At 38.5% G+C, this 23217-nt stretch overlaps 1 protein-coding gene across 8 annotated transcripts in view; it reads left to right on the forward strand.

The window, feature by feature from the left end:
- ABCC8 (ATP binding cassette subfamily C member 8) overlaps nucleotides 1-23217 on the forward strand; it is a 73808-nt gene that overhangs the window by 13118 nt on the left and 37473 nt on the right. For all 8 annotated transcript variants that reach the window (XR_011000230.1, XM_068194077.1, XM_068194070.1 and 5 more), the window contains 8 exons: nucleotides 4631-4795; nucleotides 6728-6883; nucleotides 12322-12456; nucleotides 13425-13587; nucleotides 17217-17257; nucleotides 17556-17701; nucleotides 21817-21922; nucleotides 22144-22254. Coding sequence is in view for 7 of the 8 variants with exons in the window: in XM_068194077.1 (XP_068050178.1) it covers nucleotides 4631-4795; nucleotides 6728-6883; nucleotides 12322-12456; nucleotides 13425-13587; nucleotides 17217-17257; nucleotides 17556-17701; nucleotides 21817-21922; nucleotides 22144-22254 (1023 nt within the window). In the remaining variant the exon portion in view is untranslated. The remainder of the gene's footprint in view (nucleotides 1-4630; nucleotides 4796-6727; nucleotides 6884-12321; nucleotides 12457-13424; nucleotides 13588-17216; nucleotides 17258-17555; nucleotides 17702-21816; nucleotides 21923-22143; nucleotides 22255-23217) is intronic.

Genomic DNA, 23217 nt, shown 5'->3' on the forward strand with positions numbered 1-23217 from the left:
CAGGCTGAGGGAGTTGGACCTGTTCAGCCCCGAGAAGAAGGGACATCATCAGTTTATACAAATATCCAAAGGGAGGGTCTCAAGAGGACGGAGCCAGGCTCTGCTTGGTGCTGCCAAGCAATAGGACAAGAGGCAATGGGCAGAAAATGATGCACAGGAAGTTCTACCTGAACATGAGGAAAAACTTCTTTACAGTGTGGGTGACTGAGCACTGGAACAGGTTGCCCAGAGAGGTTGTGGAGTCTCCCTCGCTGGAGGCACTTAAGAGCAGTTGGGATGCAGTCCTGTGCCATGTGCTCTGAGATGACTCTACTTGAGCAGGGAGGTTGGACTAGATGACCTCCAGTTGTCCCTTCCAACCGGATCCATTCTGTGATTCTTTTGGGGGCAAAATATGTGAGCCACACATCTAGTCAGCCTTGCATTCTGGAAAATAACCTCATTCAAGAAAACAGTGAAGCATATCCAGAATCCCATCAATATCATAAGGAATTTAGGTACAGTCTTGAGTAGAGATTGAATCAAGTATGTGACCGAGTGCTTTCCAGAAAGGAAAAGTGTGTTTTTAATAGGCTTGGCTTTTCATTTCTAAAAATGAGGGCTATCTAAGAGGATTAAAGCAGAGTTTTGTCATCATCATAAAATGCCAAGTAATTTAACTGTGACCAAGCATTCCCTCTAGTAACTTTGGCGATGTTGGTTTGGAAGATCAACTATTTTTAAAGGATGCTATTTAAATGAATGCTCTGCAAAAGGAAGCAGACATATTTCTTGATTAACTAAAAATAAAAATGTAACTCAGGAAGCATCTTTTCATTATAAGGTGAGGTCACTCAGGCTGGATTTCTACGAGATAGATCAGTTTATTTCTGCAGCCCACTTAGTGTCTGATGTAAGACTGTTTCTAAAGTCTGTTGACACTAATGGAAATATACCCATTCATTTAAGTACACTTTGGATTAGGTCCACTGTAAATATTGAAGTCCATCAGCTGCAGTGCAGAAAATTTAACAAAGGCCTCAGGCTAAAATTAACTGTTTGTCCATTTTGCAACCCTTGTACTAATATTTGGAAACTTAATTGTAGCAAGTAGGTTCAATGGAAACCAGTTAAAGCAGGAAATGAGAAAATTAAGACTTATAGTACTATGTTGCAGCAAAGTACTGTGAAAGCTCTTGAGCTCTGCTTTTCAATCATTTGTTTGGGACACTGTTTCAGCTGAAACTGTGATTTGATATAATTTACAGATTATCCTATTTAATTTTCCTATAAAAGTGTCAGCTAATGCTTCTCTGTGAAAAAGCAAAAGTTCAGTTCTGGATCTGATAGACCCTAAGCAGAGCTTCATCCAGCCTGGTATCCTCACTCACTAGCTAAGCAGTAACCTCACTCTTGTCATTGACACCAATTTGGGATCACCTAATAGCAATATTCATTGATGATCATAGTCTACAAGTGACACTTAAGAGTCACTTATTTTAGCTTTGCTTATATTTTCTTTCTGTTTTGACATTGTTTTTTTGTGGCAAGAATCTAACTACATTTATGTTTGAAAATTGCTTTTGCTGGGTGAGGTGAAATATTTTTCTAATGAAGAGTTTCTATTCAAACTATCTGGAAGCAGACTGGGGTGTTCAGGAGGGCTCCCATGTATGTTCACATACCTAGCCAACTTGGTCTAATTTTGAAAGAAGTACACCAGCTCTACTGCTAGGAATGTTATATCCCTGCTTGTAATGAGTTAATAGAATAAAACCTTGCCTTATAGTTTGCCCCTGTGAGCTTTACAGGTGTAAGAAAACAGCTTTCTAAAATGCTGTCATATGAAGGTAAAGATAAGTGGGGGAGAAACAGTGTTTGTGCTTGATGTGCTGCTGAGTTTGAGGGCACTGGAAAGAGATGCCACACAGTGGGACAGAATCAGATAAGCAATATAATTGTGAGTACAATGGAGGGTGTCTTACCCATCTCTTATCCAGCTACATCTCAAATATTTAGATTGAGATGTTGTAATGAGTCAGCTGTATCTTTCAAAGAGAAATTCTCTGTGAAACTGAAGACAAAGAGATAGAATAATTGTTCTGCTCCTCAGGTCCTTTGTGACAGATATAACCCACCATGGAGCTGTAACTCAGATCACATGGGTGTCACAGGCAGTATTAACTGCTCAAGCTAGTGCTGTAGTTAGTCAGAGCACGACAGTGTCTTAAATTCTGTCATGCTCTTCATGTTTATTTATAACTCCAGTATCAATATTTATGGCCACCCCAGAACATTCCTATGACATGGATTTCTCTGAGCGTTAATCATTTCACACTGAAGAAGAGACTGACAGAATGATAACCTTTATCATTTGCTGGTAGCATCTTCCACGTTGCAACATTAGGATTAGCAGTTCCGGTATTAGGAGTGGCTGCTGACATAACACATTCAGAGATGCAGCAAACTCATTATTTAAAAAGTTCTTGAAGTCATAGGACCCAGTGTAGCAAAAAGCCCAGTATTGACATTAAGACTGTGTGAGTCTAGAGTCTTTATGAATTTAAATAGCAGCTTTTTGCTCAGCCTTTTACTGGTTTAGAGCAACTTCTAAGAGTTGGCATTACCCTGAAGTTTTCAGGAAGGTGGGACACTGAATATTCCCAAAGCCATTTCTGAAAATAAAACATCTAATTATTTCTGTCAACTTCTCGAACAAGGTTAGTTGCCTTATATGTGAAAAGTTCAGGAAGTGTTCAGGTATTTCTGTTTCCTGCAGGCTGACAAGTGTGTGTAGAACCTATTGCAGCTTAAACACAGGTATGCTCAGTAAGCCCTAATGGCCTGATAATGCATCTGAGGCTTGGCAAACATCTTGCTATCACAGCAAGTGTGTGGTCTTTATGTATGTATGTTTGTCCTCTTTTTCTCTCAAGGGAATATTAGAAGAAAGGATGAGAATATTCATCTCCCTTTCCATCCTTGTCTATTATGTAATGTTTTGATGGGAGTTAGTGCTGCACTAGAATCTCATTGCTAGAAAAGCGTGATTTGTCAAACATAGTTGTGGGGGGAAAAAAGTATTCTTTTACATACCGTAAAAAGTGGTAGCTGCAGAGGTTAGCAGTACTGGCCAGATGTGTATGGAGGACAGCACTGAAAACCTGAACTTGTAAGACTGTAAATAATATGGAAGAGAAACTAATTTTTAGTGTACTATAGTCTATTTGTAGTATAAAATGCTTCTGCAGCCTATTTGAATTGCTATGGGATAAGTAATAAATTAGGACTTTAAAATACCTTTAGGGTGCAAATAGGTAAAATAGCAGTTAAATGTCTCTCTATGTGAACTATAATTGCTGGCATGTACTGTGATTTTTCAATTTTGCCCTTAATACAGAATTTAAAATTTTCTTTCTATTACATTCCTTTTCATCTCTGCTCCTCTTTTCTTCTTTGCTTTATACTTTATATCTCTGGCACTGATTGGGCACTTTTTTTTTTTTTTTTTTTTTTTTTTTTTTTTTTTTTTGCTGGGCTGATTTTCTTGTCTCAATGATTTGAATTGGCCCAGGAAGAAATCCAGTTAACTCCCCAGCTAGTGCACAGTAAGCAACAGAAGCGTGCAGGTTGGATCAACCAGAGTATAAATAAGAATAAGGAGAAGTTTGTTCCTTTTCCAGCTGGCTCAGGCAAAAGAACAGCTTAAAAACCTATATTTTGCCTCTGTATGAACTTGCCATATGGGGTTTTTATGAAGTTAATTGCAAGGTGCAGATCAGATCTAATAAAATGTACAGACACTGAGAGTTTGTGAAATACAGCTGATTAAGTGTTATAGCAGTTGTGAAAACTTCAACAGCAAAGAAACTATGTAGGCAAGAAAAAAATGTGCTGAGCAAGGGATAGAGCAGGAGTGTAAATGGCAAGAAGCCCTCTGAAAGGGAATAGAAGGAGTCATCTTCCTAATTTCTCCTTTAATGGAAGCTCAATTCAGCAATCAAAGTTTTGAAGGAGCCAAGAGGAGAAAGAGGATGATGGAGACATTTTAGTTACAGAAGGCTTCCCATGGTGAGCCAGCATCTCAGCTTGTTGTGGCACCAAAGATGTCAGCTTGTTAAATATAATCTGAAATATATGCACCATTTTCCCATTGAGCTGTAGACATGCTTCAAAATGCACTTTGGTGATCTCATGAGCTTGCCAGAAGGTAATGACCTTATATAAAAGTGAACAAGATGCTGCAGGCCAAAACAATTTGCATGGTTCAAAGAGTTTTGGGTTTTTTACAAGTTCTGAAGGTCATTTTTAGTGTTCAGTAACCTGAGGTGTTAAATTAAAGAGAGTAATTTTTCCCAAAGGATGCTAACTGTTCCTTTCTGATGATGGGCAGTGCACATTTTTTAATAAATGACCATATGGAGTTACTCAGTGTCCTGGAGTTTTGGAAGGATATCAGATAACATCATTTTGCATTTAAATGAAGCTTCCTGAGTTGGCATGTTATGAGACTGCTTCTTTGAAGTGATAAACTGTGAGGTTTCAGACAAGGTTTGGGAGCAATTTCAAAGTAATAAACTGTGATTATCTCTGCTTATTAATTATGCAAATTACCATTGCGCCTGATTTCTAACTTTGTTTCTTTTTACAGACTAAAATTCTTGGTGTTTTCTTTATTTCATCACAAGAGTTCCTGTCCAATGCTTATGTTTTGGCTGTACTCTTATTTTTTGCCCTTCTATTGCAAAGGACATTTCTGCAAGCATCATACTATGTTGCTATTGAAACAGGAATCAACTTGAGAGGTGCAATACAGGTACCCAATATATTACTAATTAACCTTTTCACACCCTCATCAACATGTAGTTGTAAATATAAATTATATAGTTGTTAAATTCTGAAATCTTTCTCTCCTGAAATGTACTGAATGTACCATTGCTGTTAGAAATTGTGTTAACCCTAAGTTCTGTTTCCTTTGCATCTTATGTTGATGGTTTTATGTAAATGTTTATTTTCAATATCCAATGCTGTATTTTTTCTTACCTTCAAGCAAAAATTTGCTGAGAGTAAAACTAAATGTAACTTTTGAAGTTGTTTAGATGTGAACTGCACCTCTCCCACCTCAAAATCACATCTCATGTGATTTTGGTAACATCACATCCCATGCAAACAAAACATCTTTAAAATGTATTGCAAATATATATTGTATTCCCACTGCATGAGTGGTGTTTTATTCTATGGATCATGCCACAAAATCTGCCAGGCACAGAGGAGTCTGTAAGCACTGAACATAAGTCAGATTGCAAAAATGGGGTCTGTATACCTGACAACTACAGATCAAAGTTTGATGTAGCATACAAAGCTCTGTGCCTGGAAATGAGAGAATTTGGTGTAAGATTACAGAGTGGGATTGCCAAAGGCACTGACTGAAACCTACCCTGTGACAGCATGAAATCCAGGCTTAGTGTAACTTATAAGTTACACTATTTATCCCCTGAGTTGCATGGATCCTGTGGGGAGTTTCTGTGATAGATGGATGCTTTCAATACCAGCCTAATTGTTTAATTCTCTTTTGATCTTACACTTGGAAGCACTTGTCAGCTGACAGACTTCTGGTTTCCATCCATTGGTTTTGCCTGACTAGAGTGAAGTAGAAAAATTCCAGAGGAATAAAAATTTGACCCAAAAGTACAAAAAAAACATTCATTACTTGTATCAAGTGGAAGAGCTGCACATGAGTGAAAAATACAAGGACCAAAGCAAATGCAATAGGGAAATAGTTGGAAAAGAGTGCTAAATAAATTTTATTTAAGAAAAGCTTTGTATTCACTGTTCTGGATAATAGAGGTCCAGATAATGCCAGTTGGACTATTCAAACTGGAGCATTTTTAGTCAGCACTCTAAGCAGCAGATCAGTGTTAATGGCAGTCTCCCTGCCAGTATTCTTATACTTTTTTTTCTATGTTTTTTTCTTTTAATATTTTCTCTCCTCCTATCCTGTGTAAATCTGCTACTGTTCAGTGTGTCCCATTTGATTTTTACCAAACTAGCTGGTAAAAGTATGCTTTCATTATTCTGTACTATGTTATTTTTATACCTGGTGCCTAATTCTGCACTGAGGCAGCTGCTTAATTCAGTACAGAATTGTACCTGAGACATTCACTGTCTGTGAATTAAACTGTGTAATGGAACTGAGTTCTCTAAGCAAAATGCAGCAATGTTCTCAGCCAGAAACATTGTGCTGAGGTTGGATGGGACCTGAGTCAATTGCCTGAAAAAAATAACAAGGATTATAATACATTAAGGATTATATATTGAATCAAATAATATCTTAGTGTTAGTTACAGGAAGGGCAGTCTGTGGAGATGCTGGAGGTGTAAATCAATAAAAGAATGAAACCTTTACTGACAAAAAATGCCCGAGAAACACATTAGCTTGATTAACTATGAAGTTGCTAATGTGGTTCTTGGGCATTTTTGGGCAGTAAAGGTTTCATTCTCTTATTGATGCACAGGGATGCAAAAAGGGAGTACTTAGAAAACCACAATGCAGGTAACAAAGCTGTGCTTTGTGTCTGTGAGGAATAGTAGCTTTGTGTTAAGAAATAATGTGAAAGGCCAAACTTTATTCTCATCCCTCAAGTTACTGGAAATATTGTTTGCCCTCAACATGCTGGGCCTGGGGTTTAGATGGAGCCTGAAGTCTAATTTTATTTCTGTATGCTAGTACCTTTTGATCTCTTTTCCAGACAAAAATATACAATAAAATTATGCAGCTTTCAACTTCTAACATGTCTATGGGGGAGATGACAGCAGGCCAGATCTGTAACCTGGTTGCCATAGACACAAATCAGCTGATGTGGTTCTTCTTCCTCTGCCCTAACCTTTGGGCTATGCCAGTACAGGTAAGGGGATAAATTGTGCTTTTGTTCTTCATGCATGTCAGTCTGTAGGGGTTCATTGCATGTGAGCTTTATGAAAGTAGGGATAGTTAAAAGAATAACTTGAAATAAAATTTCAAGCTATTAACATCTAGAAATATTGTCTGTAATAGATTCCACATCTGTGACTGGACTTTAGGTATTTATGATTGTATTAGGATCTTGGCTGATGCCAAAAATGCTCTGCATTTGTAACAATTTATAGGGTGTAGGAGGTTGCAGTGCATTCATTTATTACATCAGGGAAGTTAACTGGAAGATATTGCAATCATTTGTCTTGTGAATCCCAGCAGAAGCAAGAAGAGTAGCATAAATATGATTACATAGAGATGATCCTTTGGACATCCGTTGAAACTGCTGCTGCGTTTTGGATGACAAACTCCACAGTTTGTCATTGTTTAGGAGGCTATTCTTTTTTGTTATAACATATTTGTTATGCAAAATGGTTTTGCTGCTTTATCCTCTGGTGTCTTTGGCCTCCTGTATCTAAACAACAGTCTGATCCCTTCAGTCTCCTTTCCATCTTGGATCACCTTATACTTCTATTTAAGAATTTCCTGAAAAAGCTGGCAGTAAAGCATGAAGTTTCATCTGATACTCAGTACCCTGCAAGTCTTCCTGCAGGGTACTGAGCTACTTCCATCTTCCAGCTACTTGGTGCACTTTTGTTGGGTGTGCTTCAGTGCTAGCACAAACAGAAGAGGCAGTAGAGTTTAAATTCTCTTATTGGTGAATTTGGTATTTTCTAGACGTATAATTTAGTTTCAAAAATATGATGAAAACTTCATTGTGTTCATGTCTCAAAGGCAGTCTGGTTCCAGCACCACACAGAGGCTGATTTTGCTGGTGTGTAAGTCAGAACCTGCAAGTAATCTATCCAGCAGCTTTGCATTTTGGGTTGCTTGCCCTTGCCTAAAATTTAAATGGTTTTCATGAGAACTGTATATAGTCACCAACCAGCAGATCATGTTTCCAGGCAGTTTATAATGTGGTTTTAGGGGTGTTGCTTAGGAGTTTATGTCCATCAGCATCTTATACTAGTGATTTTCTCCTGTAAGATGGTAAGCATATAAGAAAATGACATTGAAAAACTGGGAATGGGAAGAAAAGCCAGCTAGTCAGATAATTAAACAGTATGAATGTCTTTCAAAGAGAGAGGTGTTAGACTGCTGGCCATCAGGACTTTTTGTGACAATAAAGATATTTACTAAAATTGAGTGGATTTTGTAATTGTTCCTGTTGAATACAGGAGATTTTTGTCAAGCTGCTACAGATCAGATGAGCAGCTCCCCTTAAAATCAGGTCTTCAAATCATCTGATCATGTGATAAACCAAATTAACTTCCTAACCTGGGGAAAAAAATGCCTCATTTAGCTATTTGCCCTGAATTTTTTTACCCTCACTGAGGAAGATACTTGGGGAGGGGGCAATGTAGGTAATTTTTTATTGTCAGTTATAGTGAGTCTTTGAATTTATCTTGTATCCTCTTGTGTAGTCTCAGTCTTGGAGTATTCATTCTCTGAAAAAGCAGTAAGTGTCCTCCTGAAATACTCTGAATCTTCACACTCTGGCCACATTTTTGAAACCTGCTGTTTTACCACAGATAGTATCTCTGGTAGTAGGCATAGATTGCTTCTGAGACTGCAGTAGGATGTGGAGGAAGAAATAAACTGTCTGAATCTCTGATAAAACGCTTGCTAGCTCCATGAGACTTGTGCAAAGCCTCAAATCAGGATAGTGAGTTTATTAAGATGTAAACAATCAGCAGTTTACTAACTGATGGCTTCTTTTAACAGTGCTTTCTACACCTGTGAGATGTAGAAAACCATGCCTGTCAAAATATTGAGATTTAAGGTGATTGTGGCCATGTTTAGGTCACAGTGTGGTTGCATTCGTGCAATATAAATGCATTTTTTTCTTCCAGTGCAGTTACTCCTACCCAAGAGGTATGGACTAGTTTTTCTGATCTACTGTGGAGGAACTTACATGGCAGTTTAAAAAATTTTGCTTTCTAGAATTAAGGGAGGGTGATGCATATAGCAGTTATCATCTGGAATTTTTTAGAAAGCAACTTGACTTATTTTTTGGCATGGTTTCCCTGAAATTGTGGGTGGGGGAGGAAAAATGGGAACCGGATTATTTTAAAGTGGGGAGGAAAAAATTATCACGGAATATGTCCTAATATTGATGTCTAAATTGCAAAAGAGCTGATAATTGTAATGAAAATTGATTGAGAGGAAATATCATATTAAATATGGTTACATATTGGCAGTTTGTTGGTAATAATTTGGATGTCAGGATATTTTCATTCCTTTTATGGGAAGCACAGTAAGAAGTCAGTGATTGTAGACTGCTAAAATGATATTGCTAAAAAGCTATGGAGAGTCAAGAAGAGTCCACCCCCTTAATGATAATGTCTAGGCTATCAATTATTATAGACAAACTATGTACAAGCTATCAATTTCATGTACACTTATTTTCTAAGACCTCTCTGGCAGCACAGCATAGAGAGTATTTTAGTGCAACTGAGAATTAATCCAATTCCATTGCATACTCTGTAGCAACATTTTGCTCTGTTGGGCCAGAAGTCACAGACTCAAAGACTTCCTGACAGTCTGCAGAAAATAAAATTATATTTGCATAAGAATTCCCGCTGCGATGCTCCTTTCCAGATGAAGACTATCAGTGCTGGAGCGTGCTCCTGTTTTGTGGGTGGTGCACTCCTTGCCAAAATCAGTGAGTCACGTTGGCCACAAAGGCTTCTTCAGAAGGTTTTTCCATAGTATTCATTCAGTACCTTGTTTTATGGGGCAGTGAAAACAATTACTGGCTGCTTGAAAGATGGCTAATACTACATTGCACAAAGTCCAAACAAAATTATTATTTAAAACAGGTTTTTAACTGTTTTGTAGCTCTTAGTCTAGCAATCAACATTTCAGCATCTGCTGTAGATTTAATAATAGCCATTCATGACAAGTTAGGTTCTCTATACAGTCCAGATAATTTGAACCCCATCCTTGCTCTGACTGGAGTCAATGGGAGCTTTATTATTGTCTTTAGTTAGTGTTTGAATGCTATTGAAATCCATGAGAAGAGGCCCAGGGATGCCAGTCAGTTGAAAGATGCCCTCAGTAGGTTTGGCTCAAACCCTGGGAGCAAAATGAGGTCTTATAAAGGCCTTCTCCCCCTGCCTCCATTTGATAAACACCCTTGTTTGATTTCATTGTGATTATTAAAAAATCCTGTATTCTCATATCTCTGGCTCCTTGATAGGGAGAGCTTACACTTGTAATGAAAGGACATTTGTCTCTCTCAAAGCTTCCCACAAAGCAGTTTCTGGCTGAAAGTATTTGCCATCCTCAATAAATAATCAAGACAAAATAACCAAAGCTATTGGTGAGCTTTTCACTCCTGATATTTATCTCTGGCAGAGAAGAGCTTTAGGATTTTGATGAAAGAGAAGCAGTGTTTCATTACACAGACTTTTTTTTAAATATGATTTTTGCCTTCTCAGGAATACTGATGAGAGCCCTCCCATCTGCTAGATACTGTCCCCCAGAGCTCAGATGTTATCTGTGTACTCTTTATTCTTGACTCTATACTTTGTGATGTGATATAGAATTATGTTCAATAAGATTTCAGTTCTTTTCAGATACAATTCTTCTTTTTTTTCTATACATGCTGAAGGTATTTCAAAAGTTTGTTTGTATTATCACATTATAAAGAAGATGAAAATGGGATAATTTTTAACCTATTGGAAACATGGGATTTTTATTGCAAAGACTGACCCTCTCAGTAGCCAGGATGAGGGTTGGAAAAGCAGCTGTGAGCTAGTAACTCAGCCAGGATCCAGCTGGGATAGCTTTCTTCTTGCCTATGGGAGAAGCTGATGCTCTCTTTTTAGAACTAGGTGGTCCCATAATGTCCTTGACAATCAGCCAGTAGGTTGGGAAAGCAAGAAAACAGGGAGTCAGTGTTCTGCAGTGGTTTCTCACTGTTCAGTGCTATCCTGCATTTTGAGTGCCCACAGCATCTGCCCATGGTGAAGCAGTTGGGAGTGGAAAATCTTGATCTGTAAAGACCAAGACCATTCTGTGTTATGGAGGAGAGCTCTGACAGGGGTATCTGGCAGAGGCTTTGTGTATTTTGTTTGGATTCAAACACTCATTAATTTCCTGACTTCAGGTGGAAGCATATTGCTCACTTACTCATCACTGAAAGATTTTTTTTTAATTTGCAATTTAACCTTGCCTCTTATTAGATTTGTGGTTCGCATACAGTGGGGTTTTACTTTCATGTCAGTGCATATTTTCTTCTTCAATACTGTGACTCATTTTGAGAGTCATCTCTTAGTTTAATTCAGCTGTAGAGAGGCATCAGAGGGTTCCTAAGAAGAAAAAAAGTAATTTTCTCTCTGTGCTTTAAATTGATGGAAATGTGGAAACTACAGATTCCTTTTTTTCATGTAAACAGCTGATTCCTAAAAATGTGTGGAAATAGGCATATAACCATTGAGCTTTGAAATGATGGAAGACTGTTTCTGTGAAGGTTATGAGAGTGTACAAACATATCAAAAGTAATAGATAACACATTAAGGAAATTTCCAATTATTGGGGTTTTTTTAATTAAGGGAAATGAAGTATGAAATTAACTTTTTACTCCTGTGTCTTCTGACTGATTTATCAGCTTACACTTTTAAATACTTAGATTGTCAATGTTGCAGATCGTTCAGGAGTCAGTCATGACAATAGTGATAATTAACTTTGGTGGCTTGTATATATTGTTTGTGCTTATTGAGCTGCTTACAGTAAGCCCTCTCCATCCAGACCGTGGCTTTCTTCTAGATTCTTACTTATCCAAAGACAAAGCTTTTTTTTTTTTTTTTAACACTGTTTCTGTAACCATTTTTCAAAAGTAATTGTCTGTCTGGCACTGTAGATCCTTAAAACAGTTTATGTCAGAGATTATCTGAGGTGAGTGTTCTCAGTGGTATACTGTGTTATTTGAAAGTATATTTAAATTACATTTTATTTAATGGTGTTTTTCTAAATTTTATTTACTTTTAAAAAAGTTCTTTTAAATAGTTTTGAGAGTTAAATTACAGAAGATACACAAACCTGTAAAACTTTCTTTTACTGTGCATAATGGGGAGAAATACAGAAACAGAAATACAGAGAATGCCCAGGCTGGGGAGAGGAGCACCGGGTGGGTGTCTGGGTCCCTGAGAGAAGCCCTGGCTGATCACATTGGCTATGCCAGCAGTGCTGAACCTGTGACATTTGGGGTGGCTCTAACTGCAGCCGCTGTTGGTTGAACATTGTCCCTTACCCTGAAACTGGTCTTTGTGGTGCATACCTCAAGTGAAGCCAAAATCTTTCCCTCACCTTCTTTTATCCCAACAGATAATTGTAGGAGTTCTTCTGCTCTACTACCTTCTTGGAATCAGTGCCTTAATTGGAGCAGCAGTAATCATAGTCCTTGCACCTGTTCAGTACTTTGTAGCAACAAAACTCTCACAGGCCCAGCGAAGCACACTGGTGAGTGTCTTCAAACTAACTTGTGATCTCAGTATCATATCTGGTAATTATACATTGGTCTGTGCTTGGAATTACAAACCTAAGCATGGATGTTGATCCAGAATTGCTTGTCAAATGTTTCATAGTGTTCAAGAATGTCACATTCAAGAATGTGAGATCGTAAGTGTAAGCAGTAAATACATATTTTTGGGGGTTTACATTTTTCAGCAAGTATGGTTCCCTAAGAGCAAAAAAAACTTTAAAACCTTCTAACTTACTAATACAGATGATCAGTAGTCATTGACTGAAGTAGCTTTCGGCAGTGCACAGAGCTGTGAGTTGTGCAGGACAAGCTGTCCAAAGGGAAAGAAAGTAGGAATCCAAACTCGGACCCCAGACGTGGAAATCTATCAAACAGATTTATTTAAACAAACTCCATGCAGTCCTAACTCCCATGGTGTGTGCCTCAACTGGGGAGCTTAGAGGTCTGCTAAGTCACAAGCTGTTCCTTGATCCCTCATTTGGCTTGTGTATAATTTGAATCACCTGCATCACTGCTGACAATGTTACCTTGCTTCACTGGCATTCCCATGCCCAGCTGCTCTGAACCTTAGTCCCCCTTTCAGCAACTGTCGTACTGCCAAGGAAGCCGCAGCAACTTGTAATGGAGCCAGAGCTAGCTGAAATCTCTTCCACCACAGATCATGGGTAGTGAGGAGACTTATTTGTGCATCTTCCTGTGTGTAGAGGAATTCCTTCCCATCAACAGAATGCACCCTTCCAGAAATGTGGACAGCATTCATTCTTGCAGCATCCAGTCATACAGTCAGTGTCACCTAGAAATTCCTGCAGATAGGAGCAGTGCTGATTGTGATGGAAATGTCTGCACTGTGCAAGGGGGCTGCTTATAATTTTTGTGTCATCCTTATGCTTAGGAAAGCAGTGTTTTTATTGTACTCTTCAGGTAAATGTGTGTGTAAATGTTGCAGGAGTACTCCAACGAGAGGCTGAAGAAGACAAATGAGATGCTGCGGGGCATTAAGCTCCTGAAACTCTATGCTTGGGAGCACATATTTCACAGCAGCGTGGAGGAAACCAGACAGAAAGAAATGACTAGCCTCAAGTCTTTTGCCCTTTACACCTCCATATCCAGTAAGTCTGTTCCTTCACCTTAATCCACTGCTCAGCTAAGTGCTACCGAATTAGTAGCTACTGATGAGTTTACCATTTCTCTGTCGAGATTATTTCAGTTGCTTTGGGCTCTGATCTGTACTTCTTACTTTCCATCTAGTCAGACCCTGCATTTAATTCAGTAGAACTTTGCTTGTATGGGAAATATGCCTAAAAGAAAAAATGAATGCTTCAAAGAATTTACTTTTTCTGGACAAAAGCTTTCAAGGGACAAATGTTTCACAGACTATATTTAGCCAGCAATATTCTCTTCTAGAACACAGCATTCAAGAGTAAGCTGATGTTGAAATTTACTTGTTGAGGGTTTTTTTCCTGCATTTTGCACAATTCAGACCATACAAATAATATGTGACAGGCATTGTCTTTGCACTGAAACCCCAACAGACAATATTTACTTGTTCTTACTCCAAACTTGGATTTCTTGTTAAAACAAGTAATTCTTAAAACCATTTCTATATCCTGGAAAGAAAAGCATGAGCATTCAGGCAATTTTGTCATTCCATATCCAGATTCTTTCCTCTCCTGTTATTTTTCAAGCTACTTTAAGACTTTATTGTGTTTTTAAAAAGACTACAGCAAATTAAACTCTGTGTTTGAGGAGATTATATGCAGTACCTATATAATTCCTATGGTAATATTTTAGAAATAATTAGTAAAGTCACACTGAAGAATATATACACTGTGAGATATTAATGAAATGGAAAATTTTAGCAAGAAATTTTTGAGCACTACTTGGTACCTGTACAAATATCTCCTGGGATAATAAGGAGGCCTAGTTCTTATGATCACATAAGAAATGTACTCTAAGAGAAAGATCACGATCCCACTGAATTTAACTGACATTAAATTGAGGTATTCCTTGTCTTCTGAGACCAGAATTTCTCTCTGGCAATCCTAAGCACTGTGGGCTTGGAGAAGAGTTTCTGCTTTGACATAAAACAGAATTTAGCTGCAGGCTGTGAGAGCAGAAACTGTCTTACTCCCAGATCAACATAGATGGGTTCCCTTTGTCTGCAGTGCTTCATGTGGCATTAAAATCTATTTATAGTCAGGGCCAAGGGTTCAGCTGTAGGGCTGTGAAGGCTTATTGAATTTTAAATCCTCACAGAGTCATTTGCAACATCTAGGAAAAAGTGTATTCATCCCAGGGGTACTGATTGTTCTGTGAAGCAATGACATAAGAATCTGTATTACTAGAAAAACTTTTTATTTACTGATGCTTCTTGAAACATTCCAAGTTTGCAGTTGCATTCTTATTTTGTGTTATGTGTGATATTTAGGAATGTGCAAGACACAGGAGATAACTTCTCAGCTTGGGGTAAAGCAGTGCAGCTTTATTTGATGGTGCTTATAATTTTGGCTTATAAAGGTTCTTATTGTTTCAGCCTAGGAGTTCCTTACACCTTCAGACTTAAGCAGAAATCACACCAGTCTTTGCAAACTTGCGCTTTTGCAGACTAAAAAGGGAATATAAATACAGGAGAATTTGCTCTTTTAACTTAAATATAATTAGAATGAGAGGCATAATCAGCCCAAAACACGTTGGCTAATATTGTAGTGAACACATGATTTAATTTCTTTAGGAAAAAAAAAATTAAAAGGCATTAGAGGACCACAATTTTTTGTATTTGTGATCTAGAGGAAGGCAGACAGATGCTAGAACACTAAGAAAGCAGAAAAGAGCTTTTTATATATAGTTCTTTTAACAGAATGTTGAATCGACTCTGGAATTCTTTTCTAAGTACACATGGCTATTAACAGAAATAAAGAATGTTGTTGGAACTATTTTATTCAAAAGGAATAGATTTCCATTGGATTACAGAAAATATACCTACAAGTTCCAGGGCAGCATTGGCTAGACTACAAGAAAATTCCATTTCAAGACCACATGGAAATTGGATCTGGTGTGCCTCACCCCTGTGCCAGGATCCTGGCTATATGTATATGGAATTGTTCATGTGTACTAAAAGAGCTACTATAGAAATTACCTCTTTCTGTATTTTAATGAAAGGCCCCCACCTGAATCAAAGTTGGGTGACATCTTTACAGGATTTAATGTACATTAAATTCAGGAAAGACAGAGAAAGAAAGGAGTGGTTTCCTATTTCTATGATTTTTTTTGCCTAACCTGTCGGAAGCAAAATAACTCCAGGCTTTGTCACAGGAAAATAAGTGGTTACTGTTACTAAAATATCCAGACCAACTGAACCTTTTTTCTCAGTTCTTAGTCTGCCTTTTTCCAGTAACAAAGTCCTTTTGACTAAAATTAATTAAATGTAATGTCTTAGCTGCAAAATAGAGTTTGATTCCGACTCTCTCATAGTTGGGAAAAAAAATTTTAAAAAAAGGAAAACAATCCCCAAATTCTAATGGCTCATGTTTGTTTGGTAGAAAGAAATTTGAAGTCCTTGTATGTAATGGTGATCTAATATAATAGCAAAATTCAGCTCAGCTTCTTGGGAGCCACCAATAATTATGATGTCTTAACTACAGCAAGCTTTGCCAACCCTACAGGGTATTTATTCCATCCAGCCTCCTATTTGACAGGTATGATTTTGTACTGTGGACAGGAGTAGAGCAGGATCCATCTCTGAGAAGTTCATCAGCTTTGCTAGATTCTCTCACCAGATTCGTCCCTAAAAGCAAACCCGTGTACTGCAGCAGTCTCAAAGGCACATTGCAAAGGCAAGGATTTAATGGCATTCAGAAGGACAGAGCTGCAGGCAGCAAGCTTCCCTTCTTTACAATTTCTGTGCTTGCAACTACCTTGGGATGATACAAAGTGTGAGAACTGGTCAGGAAGTAGAGCCATTAAAGAGACATGAGAAGCTGCTTTGTGTTCCATCACAGAAATAATATTTTTCTCAGAAAAATACATTGTTTTTTTTTTTTCCAGGGGTGAGGTGTAAACTATGCATTTCTAGACTTTAATACATGTTAGTCTTTCAAAGCTGAAGCTTTTATTTTGTAATTACACACTCTTAACATACTTATATTTTTAAATTCTCCTCTCTGACTAGGAAATAGAGCTACATGCAATAACTCAGCTATTTTATATAAGCATGAGTACAGAATTTAGGGATATGTTAGAGGATTCATTAAAGCTCATCTAAATGTAGGTAAGAGAACTGACACTATATAGAGTCCTTCAGGGGTTTATGCTGAGAAAAGGGTGACCAAACATTCAACCAGAGGAGTCAGTGACACTTCACTTCAGATTAAGTAACTGGGGAGAGCTTTTCCTGCTTCAACATGGCTATATCTGGGTGAAGAAAAGGACAGGCACATTTTAAACACAAAAGAAGTGTCTAGCCTTTTTCTGTTACACCTGTACTGATGCCTGGGTTCTGTTTTAGCTCTAGAGTATGTATTCTTTCTCTGTGTAGTTTACTTACATGAAATAAAGTTGAGTGAAGGTCAAAATGAAAAGGTGGTGATTAAATAATAACCTCAGGTTGTGATAGAGGGGACAGACATGCAAGGTAAGAGCATAGAAAACACCAATGTAAAGCAGTGCTAGTAGCATTGTAGCATTTAGCATGTCTGAATGAAAATTGTTTCTAAATGTTCCTATGTGTTTTCCTTCCCAGTCTTTATGAATGCAGCAATACCAATTGCAGCTGTGCTTATAGTAAGTATGAACTTCCTAAATAGTGTTAATTATGAGTGCATTTTCAAGTATAAGTGATGTGGAACTGGGGAAGTAGGAGAACAGGATGCAAACCTGCTGCACATTTGCAGTTCCTCTGGGAGAGAATGGAAAATGCCGATTTGCCTTCTGGGACCAGAAGCAGCCTAGAGCGTGCAGCACTCCCCCAAACTGTTACGAGAGTGTGAATTCAGGTTCTGTAAATGAAATGCTTGTGAAATATGAAGTCTGTTTCTTTCTTTATGGCAAAACACTGACGGTGATGTTTGTCTCTTTGTAGACATTTGTTGTCCATGCTCATCTGACAAGAAAGGCTGACTTCTCCCCATCAGTGGCATTTGCCTCCCTCTCCCTGTTTCATATCCTTGTGTCTCCGTTGTTCCTGCTCTCAAGTGTGGTTAGATCCACTGTTAAAGCCTTAGTAAGGTGAGAACTGTAAAAAATTAATATCTACCACCTACCCAGTTTTCTGAGAATGTGTCTGTTGCTTATTTTACAACTTCAAGGTAAGAAATAGCGTGGTGATTATTTATCTGTTCTTGTAAACTGCTTCCCAACTTTTTTTCCCCTCCATCAAGCATGTAGAAGGGTAAAAGGTAATCACAGAAGGACATGTGTTTCAGCACGTATCTCTTGTTTTTGCCTGTTGGGGCAGAGTTAGACAGAAACAAGCAAACAAAAAACCTTAAACATCACTTCTAAGAGTCACAGTAAGTTAATGACTAAATTTTTAATCCAGCCCTGATGAATTTTTACTTTCTGATGAGCATGTTAGTTTGAGTGTTCAAAAGCTAACCAAATAACAGAATTGCTGTTTCACTGGGGATTTTAGTATCAACAGGTTAGTGTAAAAACCTCCTAATGCTTTTTCTTATGCAGTTTAATTCTACCTAACTGATAGGGGGAAGCAGAGTTTGGGCTTCCTTCTTTATTAGGACAACTTTGATCTCCAATGAAGCTGTCTGACGAGCTTATTTAAGCTATGGGACAGATACTGGCCACCAGCCCTTGCTTAATTGCCTTTGTGTTGCTTTGGAGATGGAAGGGAGACTGCAGTACGAGGCTGAGATTGCCTTCAGTGCTTGAAAATTCCCTGACAGTGCAAAGTCACAGCTGTGTCCTCTCTCCTAAGGAGTTCGAAATCTGAGAGCATCAGCAGCTGGCAGGAAATGTTTTGCAGCCACTGTGGTAGTCCCTAGAGCCATGGCAAATTGTCATGCAAAGATTACAGCCAGCAAAGTGCCTGGGCGCCCACACTGACACTGCCTATTACCAGCAGGCATTTATTTTTGGCTTGTCTAGGGATTTCTTTGCAAATGAATTGTGCCTGTTAATGCCACAGGAACAATTTGAGAGCGATTAGTATGAGCCAAGTATTAATTGTTGCTAGCTGGGAGTTCTTCATGGGTTATTCTGGAGATATCTTTTTGTCGGCAGGTTGCCCTGCCGTTTGTGATGCAGACAAGAATCAAACTCTGTAACAAAGCTGACATCATCCTTGCCTTCCTGGCTGGCTGTATCACCCAGGTAGTGTTCCAGAGTGCCTTGCTCCATAGTGCTGGTGGTGCTGCTCTCTCTAGAGTACCTCACCCTTCAGAGGAATATTTTGGAAGCATGTGCCAGATATTTTCAAGCCATACAAAGATGTGCTTGCTGAAGCAGTTTAGTAAATGTTAAAAAGCAGACAGTCGAGTTTGCACCAATTGAGCACAGCTATTGTTTGCTTGCTGCAACTGTGCCCTACTGTTACACCTTCCTGCTTATAAGTAGCTGGTCAGTCAAAGGTGACCTAACTTGGCAAATTTGTATTTCAGCTTTTTTAGGCTGAAATAGTCTGACTGATTTTAGCATTTGTATAAAGACAGCTTCTCCTGGAGTGATAGAAAGGGACTAAGTGGTGCAGAAGATGATCCAGCAGGGAAACCAGCATGTAAAGGATAGTAGGAGTATGTTACTGGCTTTGCTTCCCAGGCACTCCACAAACCCTGCTCTGTTAGTATTGGCTACAGTCTTTGATGCCTGATGCTATCAAGGACAATAATATCGATCAATAACCTTGTCAGTATCTTTAATTGTTACACATTGCCCAATTGCAAAGCATCCCCGTGGATGGGCATTGACACACTCAGGACCACTGTTTGACTGACAGATTTAAAGCTTCTGTTCCATGTAGGACCCCTGAAAATATTTCAAGTTATGGGCTTGGGTGTCCGCTTCTGAGAGGAGCAACTGTTTAAAGTCTTTAGAAAGGCAAAAAATTTGATACCTCTGTGTATAGTGGTGCTTTGGAGTTTTTTTTAGTATGTGGAGTGTTTCTGCCACTGAAAATTAAAACTGAGGAGTCAATGGATGCATTTCTTCCATGTGAGTCTTCAGGGACAAAGGGTGCAGTGTACCATTTTCAATCAGAAAAGGTTAAGCAGCAAGAGGGGTATTATGTCTCTTATGGGGTTTAATATCAAACCAGCTCTCCAGTCAGCTGTGCAAATAGCTGTGTTTTAATCAATATGTCCTTTCTGTGGCTTAAAAATAAGTTCTCCTCTGGAGATATTGGAATACTTGAATTGTGCAGTCAGCAAGAGCTCTGCAGAGAACGTCCTTTTTCTATTCTTTAAGAGTTTAGAACAGTCTGGCATCCTAAAGGAAGAGCTGTTGCCTCTAACACAAAATTTTCCCACAGCTCTACTGTGTTTCTTCAGTAATTGTCTCAGGGGCAGTAATTCCAGAACTGCAGAGCATTGGGAAGGGTTTGCAGAGAGTATGAACACCCAGATACACAACTAGAGAATAAAGTCAAATTGTTGGGCGGCTTAATAGAGACATACTCTTGTTTGGATATGCATGGTCTGAGAATGCTGTCTTCTCTTCCTACCTCTCTAGACCCTGGAGCAGATACATGGGGGACTTCTCTGTCTGCTCCTTCTTCACAGCAATTTCTCAAATATCAGTGTAATTTTCATGCAGATAATATAGGTGCAGCTGCATATCAAATCTGTATAGGCGGCATCTAAACCATCATTTGGTCCATTTAGAGACATTTGAAATGTTCTTTTAAGTGTCTGGTTTACTGAACCAAAAGGGTAAGATTCCTAGCCCTGTTTTCCAGAGCTTTGTGCAAATAAATATTAATATCTCTAGCAATGGAGCTTCTAATCACTTCCTTTGAGATAAAAGACCTTCCCATTAAGAGATCAAGAATTGATCCCAAATTAAATATTATTCCTCTTATCGCATCCCAAATAGTTTTTTTCCCCCTTTTTGTTGTTTAGATTGTAGTACCTGCTCTAGCTAAATTCCCTTCGCTGAATCCACTAAGACATCCACTGATCTCAGTCCCCAGCTGCCATTAGCAATCAGGCAAGTTGACAGAAAAGCTATAGAACCAGTTCTCTCCTAGGGAGTCCCAGGGTGAATTTGATCTCTGCTTGCAGGATAAGTGTTAGCTGTGCAGGGAGTCTGCCTCAGGTAATGCTGTAATGCCTGGATCCAACAATGTTTTGGCATCAGTGGGGGATCTCACAAGGTTCTTAGAAGAAACTAAGTCTCCTTCTAAAGAAGAAATCTCTGGTAGTGAAATGCAAAATAAATCTTGGCAGGCGAATTCTTATTTTATAAGACTGGCATCTTAACAGATCACCACATATCACAATGCTTCAGTTTTTCCTTTTTCTCCCCAGTTAGCCTAAGGCTAAACATTGAAATCAATTTTTTCAGCTCTTGTCCATAAATTTATTTTTAGGCCTTCTGGCACTTTATAATTTTGAAGTCTTATTTCCAGCTAATTGAGCTTCTTTGATGTTGAGCTCATGATTCAATCCAATTCTTTCACAAATTTCATTTGCTGTTCCTGTGAGTAGATTAGACATACATTTTATAAAGTCAGGTACAGAGATAAATTGATGCCCTGATCTGTTAAATGTCTTAATAAAGGCACATTATCTCTTAGCTAATTAAATCTTAAAGCAGCTAGTGAGAATTTTATGCCTTCTTCTTTGTTGCTGGTTGTCAGGATTCCTTTTATAGCTCATCTGTTGAATACTATTCTGTTAAGGTGTATTCCTTTATCTAGTTACCATATGCACATCATATTTCACCAGCGCTGGTTTAATTTAGCTCATGGTGTAGAGCTTTTATAAGACTGTTCAGTAGGACTGACTGGGCCAAACTTGATCAGCATAAATGACCATAATTCTACCTGGCTTCAAAACAAGCCACTGTTGTAGCCCTTCTGTGTCCCACAAATGCCTGAAAAAGCCTTTGTGTGAGATCTCTCTGGTGGTGTCGGAAGAGAACATGACTTGAGGAACATCTGCACAAACTGTTAAAAGATCACTGTTAATAGGCAACAGGGCAGGTTTTGAAAGCTTCCTTGAGTAACTTCCCATTGCGTGTTTTCATACACCTGTAACAAAATAAGAACAAACAAACTGCAGCAGACAGCAGCTGAAGTACAAGAAGGGATACTCTCTAGCAAACATTGCAGTGAACAAAAGTTTTTCTTCCAAGGCTGATGTGTCATTGTGGGTTTTTTCCCCTCTCAGTGTGCAGAAATTGAGTGAATTCCTGTCAAGTGAAGAAATTGGAGAAGAGCATGATAAATCTTCAGAGCTAAGAAGTGCAGATAATCACAGCAAGTACCAAGCAGTGGTGAGTAAAGCTGTCTCATTGCCAGTGAAGTGGCTGCAGTCGTTTGCACCCAGAATAAATTTTTCACTTCTCCATTTCCTACTGATTATTTCTTGCAATTTCAAAACCTCTCTTTTAATAACCTGAACTGTATCATTCATAGTATGGTTGCTAGGGTTTGGGACATTTTGCTGATGCTGCCACCAATTAGCACTTATTTCTGTCTCTCTGATTTTGCACAGCCACTCAAGGTTGTGAATCGCAAGAGGCCTGCCAGGGAGGACTGGAACAATTACAGCTCTCACATGAGAAGACCCATTAACATCACAGAAGCAGATGATTTTTGTGTAAAGGTGATATGAAGGTCACTCTAATAACACTTATATTGGCTCACTAATAGTCACTTTTGTACTCTGATGGCAGTTTCAAGTTCAAGACCCAGCGTTTGGTGTGAACTGTCTGACGCTTGTGCACTTGTCAGAGATTAACCTCCACCTTTCTTGTATCTGTATTCCTTTTTAAGAATTAACTACTAATCTCTAGGTTGTAATTAATTGCAGTTATTCCTCTAGATTTCACCCAGCCATTTGCTATTTCAAATGTTTAAGTCATTAGCCCTGTTCTCAGGTCCAAAATTTTTAACTCAGAGCAGCCAAGTTTGAAAGGAAGCTCAAAAGATCATCTGACCCAACCTTTTATGTATGCCAGACTCTTTCTTGCAGTTCCAGAGTCTGTATAGAATAATAGGATGATGAAAATCAAAAATAATTTGTTCTAGACATTCCCAAAATAATGTCATAATGGATATTGTCTTCCTATTTTGGAATTCATAGTAGCCTTTCCCCAGATGAAATTCAAAACTAACTCCCAAAGACCTAACTTGTCTTAAGAAAAAAAATTACAATTACCCATGCCACTTTGAAGACTGATGCTCTTGATTTGTTGTGGAAATGGCCAGAAGTAATAAAAATTCTGATGGTTGTTATAGTGATGAAGCTGTTTATTTAGGGAGTCTGCTAATACATTTGCATTTCCAGCAAAAGAGGATGAATAATTCAGTTTCATGAGACTAAGTAGGACAACTGACAATGCTTTCAGGGCTTTTTTTATACATGCTGAATTGGTGCAGGATCCTTCTTGAACAAACTTCCAGGAAAATAAGAGGAATATTTGAAAGAGGGTTTTGGGGGCAATGTTGGGTCAAAAGACGGCCTGGAGTGACAACAGTGTCACAAAGGAGAGGCCAGTGCAGTAACCTTTGTAAGGTTTGAATGGAAAGCCAGGCCCAGGGATAATTTTTGGCTCCATCTGCCGAC

This window comes from Anomalospiza imberbis, chromosome 6 (genome assembly GCF_031753505.1).
Source record: "Anomalospiza imberbis isolate Cuckoo-Finch-1a 21T00152 chromosome 6, ASM3175350v1, whole genome shotgun sequence".
NCBI classification, from domain to species: domain Eukaryota; kingdom Metazoa; phylum Chordata; class Aves; order Passeriformes; family Viduidae; genus Anomalospiza; species Anomalospiza imberbis.